Source organism: Dromiciops gliroides, chromosome 5, assembly GCF_019393635.1.
Source record: "Dromiciops gliroides isolate mDroGli1 chromosome 5, mDroGli1.pri, whole genome shotgun sequence".
NCBI lineage: Eukaryota > Metazoa > Chordata > Mammalia > Microbiotheria > Microbiotheriidae > Dromiciops > Dromiciops gliroides.
This window is the reverse complement of record NC_057865.1, coordinates 85,810,370-85,828,437: the sequence shown is the minus strand read 5'-3', so window position 1 is coordinate 85,828,437 and position 18,068 is coordinate 85,810,370. Positions and strand designations below refer to the sequence as shown.

Sequence of the window (18,068 nt, the reverse complement as noted above, 5' to 3'; positions counted from 1 at the left end):
GTGTGCATTCATTATTTATCTTTAGCCATGAGCTACAAGAACAATAGCAACCAGCAAGTGAAAGCCAAGATCATACATTAAATTTGTTTAGCATTAATGTATGAGAAGCAAGTCAAATACAACTTTTTATATTATCAATGCATTTTCATTATGATCCAAGTAAAATCTTTGTTATCAGTCAAATGTTAGGTATTCACTTAGCAATTAAATGTTTCGTTGCTTTTATTTTTCATTTTTAAAAGTATTTGTGAAAGTGTCATTTCTTCCAGTATTAGACAAAAAAGACTAGAGAAGGAAAGATTTAGAGATACATTTACGAAAGTCCACATAAAGCCCTTTTCTAAAAAGACTGATTTTTAAACAGACTCCCCTCATAAAGGAGACAAAGGGGAATAATCCACTTTATCTCCTGTAAGAAGATGACAGATTGTATGGGCATTGTATGAGAAATGTGTGGGGAGGTGATTAAAACAAATTTAAGGAGCATTTGAGAAAGTGACAGAACTATTGTCTAGCAGTATATGAACAATATTTAATTGTGTCTCTAATGCAGAAAAATATCAGAAAGAAAACAACGTTAACTGTTAATTAATAAAACAGGGAAGCTGGTGAAAATACCTTTGAAGTCTAACTGGTATAATTTGTTTAAAGTATTCATGAATTTTATTTTGTCACAATGGAGACTTCCCAACAAATATCTATTTGATCTGGTTTATATGAAGCATTTCTGGGAATCCTTTTCATCTTTATTTAAAGGAGATTTTTGAAATACAGTGTACAAAGTATCAGTATTGGCTATATTCTCCTTAAGGCAAAACATAGAGCATATAATGATTAAAACATGCTTTTTGGTCAGAATTTAATATTACTCAGAAAACCACACCAAAAAATCTAATATATTTTATTTTAGAAAAAATTGGGCATATGTATACATTGCTAGGCAATTACGTTTCCAACTTAATCTGGTAATTTATCAATCAATTAAATAAATAACAAATGATGTGGTTAAAAGATCTAGTCAATCTAAACATGTCCAAGTATTCAAATCAGTTAAAAATAACTATTTAAAGAGTTTTAATAGATTTTTAAAAATAAAGTTTCTTTGTATTTTCAGTGGACTCTAACATCGCAACTATTATTAATTTCATCCATAAGAATGTGCATATAGTTAACATTTTCTTCACAACTTAATTAATTCTCAATGATATATTCAGTATCCTGAAAATATTCAACTGAGAAGTCTCAGTGTTCCTGAAACTATTATCGTTTTGTATAATTACATTTTACTATTTCACGTGAAAAATCTGATATAAATATACCAATAAAACATGGGTTTTTTCTTCCTAAAAAAAAAGTAAACCTAAATATCATGATAGTCACTAAGTAAAATAAGTCAAAACTTATATTGTGTAATTCTAGTAATATCATTAACTATTGATGTGTTTTTAAAGTAAGCATAGAATGCTTTGACTTTTGAAGCAAAAATATCCCTGCTTCAAACTATTTGCCCTATTAAAATACAACTGACGTCCAAGTTCCTTTCAGTATCGTTTACAAGTAAAAAAGTTACTGTTCTAAAAGGAAAAAAGGGAAGATTGACGCTATTATTTCCCTCACTATATGTCACGTTCGGTGCTAGTCATATTTCGATCTAAACAATGCAGTGCTACTAGCTGATTTCACAGTAGCAAAAGACACTACACTGAAGACCAGGATTTACTGAGAAGAAGCTCTGAAATAAAGAGAGAACAATTCTATAGCTTTATGTTCCGTTGTTAAATACACACTCTAACCCCTGCCCTGGAGGCATCATAGCTAGGTGATCAAAAATCCTCAATTATAGTTAAGTACAATATCCACAACTGTCTACATTTTATCTTCTTAAATTCAAATATTCAATTCTAAAGAGTTAATATGTGAATTACTTGATAACTTTCTCTAGTTTGCCTTTCCCATAATGCTAAAACCCAGGGTTTTCTTTTTCTTTTAGCCTAGAACCTTGCTTTTTTAATACTGTGAAAAGCCTCTATGAATCTGTTTAACGTATTTATTTCTTTTCATCTATTCAGTGCCATTGGGCATAACATGTAATGCAATGCATGTTGATATTTTGCAAAGCACCACATGACTCACTGTACTCTAATGCACTCTATTAATCCTGTTTGGACAGCTGGGGCCGGGCATTTGTTAGCTGCATTTTAATTGTCCTATCTTTCTTTTCCTTTCTTCTGTTTTATTCTTTTATTTATCTCTATGGCAAACTATTCAGGAATTTCATTTGTTGGTCTTCAAAAAGTGAGTTTTGCCATTAATTTGTTTTCTTTGTATTAGCAAGAGCGCCCAGCGTGTGCACTTTTTTTTCCATGGAATCAGTTCATATTATTACCAACTCTTAATCTTAAATTACAGTGCATAAATGAATTATACAAGTGTTAAAATGGCATGGTATCTTCAATGCCACAAAAGTTATTTGTGAAATGTCATAATACAAACAGTCACATTTGGTCTCGAATCGCTAAACTGTATATATTCCACATTTCAGAGATAAGCACACCACAGGCAGATGTCAAAACAATGACATACCCTATACTTAAAAGCCAAGGTAATAGAAAAAAAGAGAAAAAAGAAAGCCATATTAGCATTTAGAATAGTTCTTTGTCGTGTTTATACAAAGTTTTAACTTTTTATTAAAAGATGAAATTATGCATAAGAATTGTGAGCAAAACTACAAAGCTTGTAATTTCTTGACACAGCCTACATTTTTTCCCCTGATAGAAGAGTTTTGCATAAATAATGGAAGTTTTATAAAAGCTAAAACTAAGGCACCTTAGTATTACTAGCAGTTTTAAAACGATCAATTCACCTTAGTCAGCTAATGGCATTCCCATGAATTCCCATAAGGTGTAAGTTTTTAGAATCTAATATATTTTAAATAAAGAGAAATCTTATTCAGAAATAACATTTTGTTAAAGACTCAGGAAGGAAACATTCTATATATCACTCTGTAAAAGGCAAGCTGATAAAAAGAAGACTCATTCAAAGATGTGTGCATAAAGGAAAATGTTCTCATAATTAAAAAGATCACTGAAAATCTCTAACTCCAAAAATTAAGTCCACTAATGGCATGCAAATCTCTGACTATCATGGTAAAATATACCTTAAGTCAATATCTACTCTTAATTGTAATGTTTTCAGGATTCAGCTTAATTATTATTTCTGACACATTCTTTTGTTATTTTACTTAAAATATTTCTATTATATTCTCTTTTCATTAAGGAATCTTTAAGTTTAAAGTTTCTTCACTAGAGGACAAAGGTGATATGGTCATGTGAAAACATCCATATAATGTGATGAGGCAATGCTATTACATGAAAAATGTTTGATCTTTACTTTAGAAAGCTGCTGGTCTTATTCCTACTATTCCCAACTCCCTGCAGATTAAAGTATGTCTATATATGCATATAAAATAAATAAAATAAAGATATGTTTCAGAACGTGATCAAGTCCCTAAGAGAAAAATTCCTAGTTAAGGATCACATGTAAAAGTATTAAGCAAAGCTCTCAAAAGTGGAATGAATTTTCAGCTCAATTTTTCAGTTAAACTTACCCAAGGTTCTTGACATTACAGGTAGCGCAGAACTCAAGACCAAGATTGAAACACAGTTTCCAATGATCTGTTTCAAGAAAGAAGAAAGAGTTTATAGTTAAATAGTAGATGGAAGAAAAAAAATTCATTAGTAAACATTCTAAAAAATTTGTAATCCTGTATTTTACAGTTTACCTATTAAATTTTATAATTCTCAAAATCAAACTGAAAAGTCAGTCAGAAACCCGTTTTATGAGTATACATTTAATAGTACATTCTGAATTCCTAAAATATGCTTGAAAAATACTATTTTAAAGCCATCACTTAGTCCCATCAATTTAAGAGATAATAGAAAAGAGGATTTATGGAAGTGAGCACTGACTGTGAACTTTAGGTGTTAATTTGAAAAAATTTATACATTCACTTACAATGTGACCTAAACCCCAAAATCAAAATAACATCAAATTTTCTAAATTAATTTCCACTAACTTTCTAATTTCTTTAGTAGTGATAAGACTTAACAACAAATAATCACAGGCACAAACCCACCTACGTTCTGGGAACTAATTCCCTATTTATATAGCAAGCTTATTGTTATCTTATATTTTGAAATAAAGCTTATTATTAAAACATTTTTATTTTAAAAGAAAAATAATCAGAAAATATTATTATTTTCTGGCAGTTAAACTAGATACGACACATCTCAACAGAGAACTAGTTTATCTTCCAAAAAGTTCTAGCAAAATAAAAGCAATGATTTTAGGCTTTCTCTAGAGCCCTTTCCAATAACCAAATGAAAATAACATATATGGAACAGAAAAAAAGATCTGAGTTATAACATTAATTTCTATTCTCAATTTGTGGTACCATAACAAAATGTTTGGACACTATGTAAGGCTTTTTTTTTTTTAAACCAGTGTCAAATTGTGGAAAGTCAAATTAATTTCAGGTTGCAAGATATAACTGAACAGAACCCTTTAGTCTTACTTTAATTCTTCAAATTTACTTGTAGCAACTAAGTTCTTCAGATTTCAAACAAGCTCCTGAAGTACAGTTAGCACAATCAAAGTTACTCATTAGCAATACGTTTTCATTGGGGGGGAAAAAGTCCTTTCACTAGCTTTTCTATAGCTGGTTAACAAGCTCTGCTATTTCAGGCGTTTTACAAGTGAATGGATGCCATCCAAACTAAACAGAGCACATCCTTTTTCCCACTCATTCAGCATTTTGAAAATCTTCCAGTTTGTGTTTGCGCAGCTTACAAACAAATACTGATCGCAGTAAATGAGCCATTCAGGGCAATTACTAAATACAACAGTCAGTATGTCTTGGGTGGCAAAAGGGTGGCCATCACCACCTCAGTCTTTACCTTACCTTTGTCATAGTTGTGTCGTCCTTCCTGGGAGTGAAGCTCCCAAAAAAGCGGAGGCTATAGAAGCCGACAACGGAGGACACCATAAGGTAACTGTGAGAATCAAGGAGAAAAGCTCTCCAAAGGAATGCAAGTTTCACTTCGGTTCTCAGCAGTCTCCAAAATGCTTTAAGAACCAAAGGAAAAACAAAACAAAACCAAACAAAAAACACTTCGAGTGCTTGAGAAGGATTGACCTGGTCTTTTCTCCCCCTTCCCAGGAAAGTGTTTCAGCAAACTACCAGTGTCCCAGAAAACTAGAAAGAATACTTGTTACCAGACAGAATTCCTACTTTTAAAAAGGATACAAAATCAAAATTATTTCAAGTGCTGCTCCCACAAAACCAAAAGTAGAAAGGGAAGCATTTCCTATGCCAGGCCCCTAAAAAGAAAAACATTTTTAAAAAAACAACTTTTCAAAATTTCAGTGGTACAGACATTTGGTTTTCCTAAATTTAATAACTGGTATATATGGGACTATTAAAAAACAACAACTACTTATTTTTGGAATATATAGGCTTTCTGCGGCAAATAAAACATGACATTTAGAATATGGCTTTTTATTTGACCCCCTTAAGATTCTGAGTTACTTCATAACACTTCTAACATAATATATGGAATTCATTTACTTATCATGTAAGGTGTTTACAGTATTAAGATACTTGAAAGAGAAAAAGGGGTTGTATTGCTATTCTAGAAGAAACTGGGGTTAGGGAGAGAAATTACTGAGGAGAACAATACTAAAAACTAGAATAATATCGCCCAGATAGAATGTATAGTCACCCTAGTGCTGAAATGTGTTACATCAATGATGCAATGTAAAATGTAAAGGGCCATGTACCTTCCTGGTGACAAGAACAAGAACTCCAAAAGTGAACGAATATGTCCAGTTCCTGTTCTTGTATTGTAAAGAAGGAAACAGTTTGCTACTCCCCAAAGCTTTCTTAGGACACAGATCAAAGGCTAATAAAAAGGATATCTCCACCTGCCCTAGTAATTTAGAAAATACACTATGAACACCTCAAAGCCTTGATGAATTCCTCAACCTTACTCTAGAGTTTTAAAGAAGAGAGAGGCATAGATCCATAACTAAAAAATCAGGAAAACTAGGGCAATATATAAATAATATAGAGCGAGCGGTGAATCCAAAGAAAATCAGTGTAAAAAACTGGTAAACCTATGGAACCAATTCAATTTGTCAAACCAGAGAAACATTTTAACAGCTAACAAAAAGGACTGTATATGAAAATCTCTATACCAAGAAACTGATTAATCTACTTCTCATATAAGTGGCAGTTATTACAAGTAGCTCATGGTCTCTTTTATTATCATAAGGTAGTTTTTTGAAAGCCTAGTAATTAAATTTAAAAGTATAGCAATTCTGAGTAATGACTAAGAGGGAGCCTCCATACGCAATCCTAATGGGACAATCATACATGGGAGAGGGAGAAAGGGAGTTTGGGTCGTATTAGACATCTCAATCTAAGATGAAAAAATAGGCTAAAACATTTCAATGTCATATAGGTGATCCAACATACATTTAAAACTAATACATGTCATACTTGTAAACAAATGCAAAAGTCAGATGTAGTTAAAAAGCAAGGAGAAATAACCATGGCAGGGGCCAGGAATCCATCAGCTCTCCTTTAATCAGTCCAGGGAGGAGGAGAAGGAATTTCGGGAACTATTTAAATGATGGGGAAAAAACAGCTTTGTTGGCTGGGAAAGGGAACATTTGAGAATTCCCACAGCACGAGTCGGACAGTGTCCTTCCCCTGCTCAAGAAGCTTCAGTGGCTTCCTATTGCCTCCAAAATAAAACACAAACCTAGGTTTGGCACAGAAAGCTCTCTTTACACTCTGACTCTGATTTGTTCCTGCAGACTGATTTCCCGTTGGCCCTCCTATTCACACAGCAGGTGCCCTTCGGACTGGCATGTTCTCCTTTTACCCACAGATTCTTAATGTTCCTCATTCCCTTCAAAGTGCAGCCTCCTACATGAGGGCCCTCCAGACTTCCTCTACTGTTGGCAAAGACCTTCCACTCTGCCCCTCTGGCTTTCCTGATTAGCCATTTTCTTCTTACTGACCTGTATACGTATTATACTTAACTCTCCCCACCCCCACGAAGATCATAAGGTCCTTAAAGACAGGAGGAGTGCTTGATGTTTGTCCCTGGGTCCCCACTGTGTGCCTGGCACCGGCTGAACACTGAGAATACACCTGAGCTGAAGTGAACAGAGCAAAGCTCAGGAAAAGGCCTGGAGAGGAGGAGTGAGTTAATTCATGCACCCACTCTTCTTCAATGATTCACTGGATCCATGACCTTTCTCACATGCTGCCGACTGCCAAGCACCTGTACGTTCTCATCCTTTATAAGACTGATGCCTGGCTTTCCATGTACTAGCCCAAATGCTGAGGGACTTCTTCAAGACCTTTTAATATTAAGTAGGGTATCACAACAGTCTACGGGTTGTCCATCTGTAATCCTTCATGGTTTTACATCTTTGGCATTTTTATGGCATTTTTTTTGCACACATCATGGATAATGTGCTAAAGATTATACATATTTCACATCTCTCCACTGACCTACAATTCCAGCTCTTTGTAGACTGTGATATTCTCCGATTTGCAGCCTAGAATACTGGTAGAAAAACTGGTATTTAGAAAATGGGTTTTTGTTTTATAAAAAATTCTAAATTTTTTTTTAAAAGGGAGGTACTGGGGCAGCTGGGTGGCACAGTGGATAGAGCACCAGCCCTGGAGCCAGGAGGACCTGAGTTCAGGTCCAGCCTCAGACACTTGACACTTACTAACTGTGTGACCCTTGGCAAGTCACATAACCACAATTGCCTCACCCCCCCCCCAAAAAAAATTTTTTTTAATTAAAAAAAAAAGTGAGGTATGAATTTCCCCAATGCAACCTAACTCTCTTCCTTCTACTTAATTCTACATTCAACTGTCCATCTAGGACAGAGATATTGATCCATCAGCTCAATCCCTCCATTCAGCAAACCAATACTGAACACATAGTATGTATGTGACACTTCATTGACTAATGTGGAGCACCACTCTCTAAGTGTACAGCAAGAACGTGAAGCCTGGGAGAAACAAAATTGTCTAGGATACTCTATCAGAGGGCTTTGTGTCAGGTTAAGTATTTAAACGATCTACTAGGCAGCAGAAAGATGCTATAGTAAAAAGAGGATGAGAGTCATAGAAATGGAGAACTTTTAACAACTACATTTGTTTTAATAAATATTTATTGGGCACTTAGACAGCACACATTGTGATATGTACTAGGGAATAAAAAAAAATAGTCTCTGCCCAGAAGAAGCTTAAATTTTCAAGGAAGGGCTCTGGTAGTAGAAATTAAAGGTAATCAGAAGGCAACAAATTATAGTGAAAAGAGCTCTGGAGTAAAAGGACCTGATTTTAAGTTTCACCACAGACACTTACAATGTTGTATCCCTGGGTAAGTCAACTGACCTCTTAAGGCATCAGTTTCTTCATCTATAAATGAAAAGGGTTAAAGTAGATAAACTCTGAGGTCTCTTCCAGCTTCCTATACTTTGCTCCTGATGTCGGCTACAAGTTTCACCAGCAGTGACCTCTGCCCTTAAGCTAGAACAATAAATAGGGTTGGAAGTGGGAAAGATGAAGAAGAGGATTTCAAAGTTGAAAGACTGAGGTGAGCAAAAAAGCACTCGGTAATTTCTTCATAAAGCAGCCACTCTGATCATTATTTTAATGCTACTGTATTGCAGAAACACAATACACAATTTGCTTTTCTGACTTTGATTAACTAGCGGTATGAATCAGTACTCATTAAATAATTATTAAAACTTCTCTACAAATATGAAACTCTGATGATCTTTATCTAAACACAAATGTGTGTGTGTGTGTGTGTGTGTGTGTGTGTGTGTGTGTGTGTGTGTGCTTGCTTTCGGGTAACTACCTTCTTCTGGTAACTATGCGATCCACAAAGTCTTATTCCTTGATGGCCTCTTTGTGGCATGGTCTTAAAGGCTATAAAAGTAGTGGCCAAGCTTTGGAAGGTACTACCATGTTGGAAAAGCTTCAAAGTACAATCTAAGCAACAGACTTAGTTTGCTTTTTCAAGAGCAGCCTGGCTAACTATGGAGAAATTCATCACAAGTAGTCTACCCACCCAATGATGAATTCTTTGGCCATCCCAAAACAAAATGAACCAAAATTCAAAATGGTATATGGTTTTGTGACCTTTCCACTTATACAGTGATGGTAGCAGAGTGGAAGAAAAAGGGTTAGAAAAGCTAAGAATAACAGGTTTTCAGTCGTCTATAAACTTTAACTTAGCTATCAATACTCTGAATGTGAGATTCTTGTCCATTAACCAACAGTTGGTAGACATACTAGTATTGGAACTAAATTTTAGCAATTCAAATATTTTTTCTTTAAACCAAGCCAGAAGAAAATAGGAAGTTAGGGCTAAAGAGAAGGGTGAATCAAAGGTTCTTCCCTTGCAGGGGTAAATAAAGAAACTGGAGGCGTTCATTTTATCATGGGCCCATCATTTCAAGGGCCATTTGGTACAGCCCCTTTCCCTGTAAAAAGTGTGCATTCCTATTCAGTATAATAAAACATGAGACTGAACTATTCTTAAGCATGTCTTCCTTTAAGCTAAATATCTGGATCTTATGAAAACCTAATGCCTTTAATTAATTGCATTTATTTCAATATTCTGTAGGATCAGTATTTTCTTAAAAGAATAAAATAGCTATTTTTTAAAAAATGTTAAGATAATTTCTAGGTTTTTGAATCTAAATTGAAGCCATATATCTGAATAAAAATGTTACCTACCATTCCATTGGGAAAGGAGAATGATAATCTTAAACAGCCTATGAAAGTTGTGGGGTGGGGGGCGGGTGCCCAAAGAAAAATCTAAGGGGGCAGCTAGGTGGCACAGTGGATAAAGCACCAGCCTTGGATTAGGGAGGACCTGAGTTCAAATCTGGCCTCAGACACTTGACACTTACTAGCTGTGTGACCCAGGGCAAGTCACTTCAACCTCATTGCCTCACAAAAAAAAAAAAAGAAAGAAAGAAAGAAAAAAAGAAAAATCTATTAGAATTTGTAATGTAATATGAATATTAAATAAATGAAACTTTTAGTTTTACTATTTGAAATACTCAAAGGACAAACACAGGCACCTCTGTAAAACAAAGGGGTACTGAAGTTTTACTTTACCCTCGATCCCTTTGGCATTGCAGTTTCATCAACCAAGAGGCAAAGAATGTTGCAGGCAACGAGTAGGACTGAAATAGACTGGAAAGCACAAGAAGGATGTTAACTGTGGGTGAGCACTATTCAATAAAGCATGTTAACTGTGGGTGAGCACTATTCATTTCCGTTTTCACAGAACCAGGCAAGAGAGCTGGTTTTACAGAACTTTCTAACACACATATAATAAAACTTTAGTTAGGCAATATATTAAGCAGAACTCTTTGAGATAACTGGCAGATATGTAGGGTGTCCATTACAAATGAAGAAACCTGAAACTCCCAGAGATCTGAAATCCTTCATTCGAAAGCTACTTGTTAAGAAAAACCTTCACGGGGCAGTTAGGTGGCACAGTGGATAGAGCACCGACCCTGGATTCAGGAGTACCTGAGTTCAAATCCAACTTCAGACACTTAACACTTACTAGCTGTGTGACCCTGGGCAAGTCACTTAACCCCAATTGCCTCACTAAAAAAAAAAAAAATTAAAAAAAAAAAAGAAAAACCTTCACTTCTTTTTTTCTAGCAAAGGAAGGGTATAAAACAATCTCTTTTTGTAAATTCCATAGCCTACATTGTGGATTTGTGGGATCTTGCTATCAAAGGCTATTTTTTGGCATGCTTAATAAGCATAGCTAGGCTTGAACTCTTAAAGTAGGAAGACACTTTGATTGACAAGAATGATAGTTACTTCACTTTATCTTAGAGTCAATCTGAAAATAAACAAGCAATGTTTTGCTTCTCCCAACCCATAGAGAAATTCTTACTGTTTCAATAAGAAGAAGGACCATGACAGCAGGATACACCAAATTCCGTTCCCATGCGGAAGCTTTTTTTCGTCTCTCTTTTCAAGAAAAGAATGAAAAAGAAATTCAGTGATTCAATTTCAGTGGTCCCTAAAATATTTGCAGTTTAAAATTTTCACTGATCGTTGGTGAAGAAACTGCTTCAATTTTCTTCCAGCCAAGTCACAGGCTAGAAACCAGGGCTCCCCCCCATTAAACAGTTTGACCCTATGGTGACTGGTCTCTGAAGATGTGCTTAAGTTTTGGGGGTTTAAGTCCTTATATTAGGATAGAGGCATGATTGTTTCCTTTAAAAACTACAGTTCAAAAAGCAGTATAGTCTAATGAATGAGTAGAGGACCCCAAACTTGCTAGTCACCGGTAACTTCTCCCATTTCAGCACACATAACTGACTTATAGAACTATTCTGTTTTTCCTCAACTAAAGAGACTCATTTCTTTCCATGGAGCATGGCAAGTCAGGTTTTTAACCAACTGTAGTAAATCAGTTAACCCAGATAGCACCTGAAAATATCATTCCTTCACCAAAAGAAACTTAGGACAAACTGCACACTATAGCTTTTCAGTTGAATAAATTTTAATCATACCTTACCTTATTAAATTCAAGCAAGAGCGATTAATTAAGCAAATGCTCCACTCCCCCCAAAGAATTTTATATCATAATTTTCAATGAAATAAATCTGTGAATACAGATCTTTAATGAAAATCTTTTTTTCAAATACACTGATGGAAAGAAAAGCGCTGTTTCTTAATATATTTTTCTAGGTTATTGGGCAAATTATTGGGCTATCTGTAGCTTTTAGAGAAAAGAAGGGGGTGGGAGTGCTTAACTGGTTTGGAAGAACATGTACAGTGAGGTAAATAAAAATTAAAATTCTCTCCTTTCTACTCCTCCTCATTAAGGAAAAACTCTCAATTAGGTTTGTTCCACCAGAGAAAGGGGCAACCACAACCTAAGTCTTAACCAATCATTAAAGTGGCTTCCTTCCTCTCTTCTCCTGCCAAGGAAAGGGCTTCAACTCAGTCACTCAATAAATATTTATTAAGTGCCTACTATGTGCCACATGCTGGGGGTGATGTGGTTGGACTTGAACCTTAGGAAAGTCACTTCAGTGGCTGAATGGAGGATACAGTGGGGAGAGACCTTAGGCAGCCCGACCCACCAGCAGGCTATTGCAATAATCTAAGCATGTGGTTATGAGGATTTGCATGAGTGATAGCAGTATCAGAGGAGGGAATATACTTGAGAGATGTTCTGAAGGTAGAACCTACAGGCTTTGGCAACAGATGAGATATGGAGGGGTGACAGTTGGGAGTTGAGGATGACTCCTAGGTTACCAGCCTGAGGGACTTGGGGGATGGTGTTGCCCTCTATAGTAATAGGGAAGATATGGGTAGAGAGGAAGGCAAAAGGGAGAAAGATAATGAATTTAGTTTTTTAGACATATTGAGTTTAAGATGTCTACTGGACATTCAGATCAAAAAGTCTGAAAGGTAGTTGGAGATGTGAGATTGGAGGTCAGCAGAGCAGTTGGGGCAGGAAAGGTAGATCTGAGAATCTACAAAGGGATAGTAATTATATCCATGGGAGCTCATGAGATCACCAAGTGAAGTGGTACAGAGGCAGAGGTGTCTGAGGCCAGATTTGAACTCAGGAAGATGAGCTTTCCTGACTCAAGGCCCAGTTCTATCCTCTGTGTCACCTAGCTGGCCCCAGGTGAGACTATGTTAATCATTAAGTAAAAGGCACCTCTCCTCTTTCCAAAAGAGGCTGGAGATCAGGCATGAGACTATGCAGCATGAGACAGATGGTCAGATGGAAGGCTCCTGTTTCTCTTCTCCTCTTTCCTCTAAAGGGGCCAGGAGACAGCAGGAGATGGGATTCCCACTGCCAGCCATCTTTCTTCTTCCTTTTTACCAGGAGACATACATAGCAGGTGATGGAAGTAGGCTATGCTTTCCCTATGCTCTTCTCATGGAAGGCTGGGGAACAGGTGGGCTCAGAAAGAGGTGGAAGACTTGCTGCACAGAGGGAGAGTCACCTAAGCATGCCCAGACTAATGAAGCCTTTCCTCTTCCTCTTCCCTCAACTGAGGCCCATCACAAAAGGAGGGAAAACCTTGATGCCTGTGGTGAAAGAAAAGGTCCAGGGCAGAGACCCTAATTAAGTTCGACCCTCTAAGAGATGAGGATTCAACACTAAAGACCCACCCCACCCCCAAAGCAAAGGAAAGGCCTTCAATTTACTCCAATCTCCAACATATGGGACACCTAGAACTCACCTTTGGAGGCTTCAGCAACTGTTGATATACCTCTCTGTACTTGTCTACAACTAACCAAATAGTTCAGGCACCTTTGGCTATCTGGAAAAGCTAACCATTCTGGAAAGCAATTTGGAATTATACATAAAGAGTTACAAAATGATGCAGACCCTTTGATCGAACTAGACTCAAAAGAAAAACGTCTTAAAGACAAGTAAATATTTACAGCAACTTTTATAGTGGTAAAAAAATGGAAACTAAAGGGCTTTCCATCAATCTAAATAGCTGAACAAATTATGGTATTTGAATATGATGGAATACTGTTGTTCTATAAGAGATGAAGAAATGGGTGATTTCGAAGTGACACAGAAAGACTCTTATGTTCATTACTTCACTGCTTCCCAATTTCCTCATCTATAGACAGGGCTTAAACTAGATAATATCTAAAGTATCTAAATCTTCTCAGGGTTTGGGGTTTTTTTTTAAAGCTCAAATAGGGAAAGAATGGATAACTACTCAATAGTTAAAGGCAAAAGGCCATTAAGAAAATATTTTACTGTTTACCATACCAGTTATATAGTCTATCCTGTACACAAGCTTAGTGCAGCCATAGAAAATGTAAAAGCCCATAAAGAAATTCTGGTCACCACAATAAAAGTTAAAATAGATGCAAATATAGATCTATTTAAGAGACTTTTCAGCTCCTTAGAACTAAATCATAAAGCCTTGTTCACAGAACCTGCTCCAAAGATAAACAGGACTCACAGCTTTATACCTATTATTATCTCAGTTGATCCTCACAACAAACCAGTTCTAGATTCACCAGACACTTGGGCTCTAATTTGTAAGTTGAAGAGCCCTTCTAAGCTACTTTATTCTTCTGGATATAAATTTAGAAGCTCAAAGGACAATTTTTCATCTACCTAGATCTTTAAAACATTCTGATGAATATAGACACCATTTCTTCTACTTTCTCATTTAAAAATGCCAAATACAACTATTTTGATATCCTAATTTTATCTGCAAAATTATATGACGCAGTAACGTTGGTTAGGGAGCAATGTTTTAATGTTGAAAGGCCACACAACTTGAGTCAAAGGCTTTGACTATAAGCTCCTCAAGGTCAGGGACAGTTTCATTTTTGTCTTTGTATCCTGCAAACCTAGCATGGTGCCTGGCACACAAGAGGTACTTAATAAATGTTTTATGACTAAGTTCTAGCTCTGCCCTTTCCTTCTAATGCCTTTGTGACCCTAGGCAAGTCTAGTAACCCCTCTTGGCCTTAGCTCCGTTATCCATAAAATGAGGCTGGAAAAGTACACTAGATCACCTGCAGGAAATGATCCTAGGAATTATAATAAGTAGTAATGTGAGGAGTCACTGTTTACTTGTTCCTTCTTAAAGTGATACTACGTAAAAGCAACTCAGTTATTATTTGAGTTTGGTGTTCCTCAAACTGAAAGAGTCATCAGATTCGGGGGGCATTTCAGGTCTGCAGATGAGGGCTTCCAACATGTGATGATGGCAAGATTATTTCTTAGTTTAATATCCTGCCTCCTCGCCATCTCTAATGTTCTCTTTCTGTCCTAGTTCCTGTTTGCCTTCCTCACGCCTTCAGTTTATCTTTTCTATTTGACATCCTATATTCCTTTCTTTGACTATTAGAAAATATCTTCTGGGGCAGCTAGGTGGCACAGTGGATAGAGCACTGACCCTGGAGTCAGGAGAACCCGAGTTCAAATCCAGCCTCAGATACTTAACACTTACTAGCTGTGTGACCTTGGGCAAGTCACTTAACCCCAATTGCCTCACCAAAAAACAATCTTCTGAGCAAAATGAAGGAAGGAAGGAAGGAAGAAAAAGAAAGGAGGAAGGAAAGAGAAAGGAAGGAAGGAAGGAAGGAAGGAAGGAAGGAAGGAAGGAAGGAAGGAAGGAAGGAAGGAAGGAAGACACAAAGAAAGAAAGACAGAAATAAAGAAATACATACACACATGATGTGTGTGCACACATGTATATGTGTATTAAAACTTTTCCCACCAAAAGAGTGCCTCTTTGCCCATATATCTAGAGGAAGGCAAGGGATTCATGCAAGAATAATACAGGGCACTAGAGTGAGAGGGAGTACAATTGGGAACCACTGGGAAATGCTATATCACTCTTCTCTGCCAGCCTCTAACCAGCATGTACCTACTATGTGCCGGACATCATGCCAAGGTACAAGGATATAAATGAAACAGTTTCTGGCCTCCACGAGGTTACATTTTCATAAGGAAAACAACATGCAATTATATAGTCTTTAATTTGGAGAAAGGGTACTAGCAGCTGGTAGGATCATGTTGTGAAGAGTTTTAAAGCCCAAAAGAAGACTATATTTAGTCCTAGAGGTAATAGGAAGCAACAGATCCTAGAAATGGAGGACTTGTGGGTGTGACGATCACTGCATACAGCTGAGGTAGAGAGGAGGAGCAGGTTAGTAACTTGAGTAGACTAAAGAACTAGGAGGGAAGGGCATTTGAAAGGAATACCAATCCTTGCTCCCATACCCTCTTTGATCTAATCAGTGTGGCATACTAGAAAGAGAGCTAAATGCAGAGTTAAGACTTTTCCCAAATGTATGACAGGACAACTCATTTAAGTCTCTCAGTTTCATCAACTAGAAAATAGTAATTACAATTTTACTTCTACCTCAAAAAGAAAGAACTTAATAGATCACTATATAAAAGTGAAATGTTATTATGTAATAAATTTAATCTATATTGACAACCAAAGTTTTTACCTCATTACATTTCCCCAAATATCCTTCTGGGTAATGGCCTCTGCTTTTCATTACACCTGATACACATAAATTTTTTTAGAATATTTGAACTTTTTATAGTTAAAGATCACTATTGTTAGCTTTAGATTTCCTGCAAATTAATTATATGGGTAATTCGAGGGAGGCTGCCCCAAATCTCACCCAGGAAGGTTAATGTTACAAGGTCAAACTGGGAAGGAGTTGGGTTCAAAATATAATACAGGGCAGCTAGGTGGCGCAGTGGATAGAGCACCGGCCCTGGAGTCAGGAGGACCTGAGTTCAAATCTGGCCTCAGACACTTAACACTTACTAGCTGTGTGACCCTGGGCAAGTCACTTAACCCCAATTGCCTCACTAAAAAATAAAAAAATACAAAAAATAATAATACAATGTGAATGCCTAAGCATATGCTTGGTTCTGTATCTTTCACTCTCTAAGCATCAAAAACAAAGATGGGAAATTATACCAATCATCGTTTTTTTAAATTCCTCTACTTATCTCTTTAATCATTCCTTATGAATTGTTTCCCAACTAAAATCCCATCTTTTACAAAGAGTCCTTCCTCATTCCCCCTTCCTTGTTGTTTCCTATTGTTGCTTCCTTGTTGTTTCCTATTTATTTCCTATATAACTTGCTTTGTATGTATTTGTTTGCAAGTTGTCCTCCTGATTAGATTGTAAGCTCCTTGAAGGCAGGGACTGTCTTTTGTCTGTTTTTGTATCCCCAGTGCTTGGCACATAGTAGGTGCTTAATAAATATTTATTGACTGTTTTTTCAATATATGATTATATTTTGAAATAAATTAAAGTCAAACTTTTAAAAGTTTCCTCTGGGTAAAAGAAGCAAATTCCACATTAGGAAAATCATAAAGACATACCAAAAGGCTATTTGCTGTAGCTCAGAGATATGAAAATGGCTTCTCTATCAAGTGGTCATTTGATTTTTGATTTTTTTTTAGTAAGACAATTGGGGTTAAGTGACTTGCCCATGGTCACACAGCTAGTTAAGTATTAAGTGTCTGAGGCCGGATTTGAACTCAGGTACTCCTGACTCCAGGGCCGGTGTGCCATCTAGCTGCCCCATGGTCATTTGATTTTTTTTTTTTTTTAGTGAGGCAATTGGGGTTAAGTGACTTGCCCAGGGTCACACAGCTAGTACATGTTAAGTGTCTGAGGCCGGATTTGAACTCAGGTACTCCTGACTCCAGGAACGGTGCTCTATCCACTGCGCCACTTAGCTGCCCCTATGGTCATTTGATTTTAACACACATATCACACACCTAAGAGCACCTTTGATATTCTGACTATGTGATGCAGACAGACTTAAGTGAAAAATTAGAAATCATTTCCAGGTTACAGTACAAGTAACATAATGGACCTTTTTCCTTTTTCCCACCCTGCTCTGGGCTCCCTCCCTCTTTCCCCTACACTAAACCTTTTTTGGTTAGTGTATGTTCAGCTACTATGCCCTATAGCTCTATGATAATCTCAGCTAATTTAAAAAGTCACCTTGGATCTAAAATCCATTATGATAAAAACAAAACATTCCATCTCAGAGGGTCTTTGAGAAGACAGAAACACTAAAACACCATCGAGGGAGCTGCAAATTGCTCCAACCATTCTGGAAAACAATTGAGAACTATGTGAGAAATCACCAAACTTCTCATACTCTTTGAACCCTACAATATTATTCCTGTGCATAAACCCCATGGAGGTCAAAGACAGAAGTAAAGGACCCATGTATATCAAAATATTCAGAGTATCATTTTTTTTTTTGCAATAGCAAAAATAAACCCACCCATAAATAAAGTGGTGACCATCAGTTGGAAAATGACTAAATGCGTTGTATAGCACCGATATAAACAAAACACTATTATACTGTTCCCAACAAATATGAAGAATTTACAGAAATATGGGAAAACATGCATGAACTTGGGAAAAGGGAAATAAA

The 18,068-nt window shown here is 36.5% G+C and overlaps 1 protein-coding gene across 2 annotated transcripts in view; it reads right to left on the bottom strand.

Moving 5' to 3' along the window:
• Window positions 1-18,068, bottom strand: part of LMBR1 (limb development membrane protein 1) — a 188,397-nt gene that overhangs the window by 19,941 nt on the left and 150,388 nt on the right. The window contains exons 11-15 of one of the 2 annotated variants that reach the window (XM_043967065.1): window positions 11,025-11,101; window positions 10,226-10,303; window positions 5,306-5,379; window positions 4,961-5,051; window positions 3,608-3,674 (exon numbers count right to left, since the gene is read on the bottom strand). In XM_043967065.1, the coding sequence (XP_043823000.1) occupies window positions 3,608-3,674; window positions 4,961-5,051; window positions 5,306-5,379; window positions 10,226-10,303; window positions 11,025-11,101 (387 nt within the window). The remainder of the gene's footprint in view (window positions 1-3,607; window positions 3,675-4,960; window positions 5,052-5,305; window positions 5,380-10,225; window positions 10,304-11,024; window positions 11,102-18,068) is intronic. The other variant, XM_043967066.1, reaches the window with a different exon arrangement.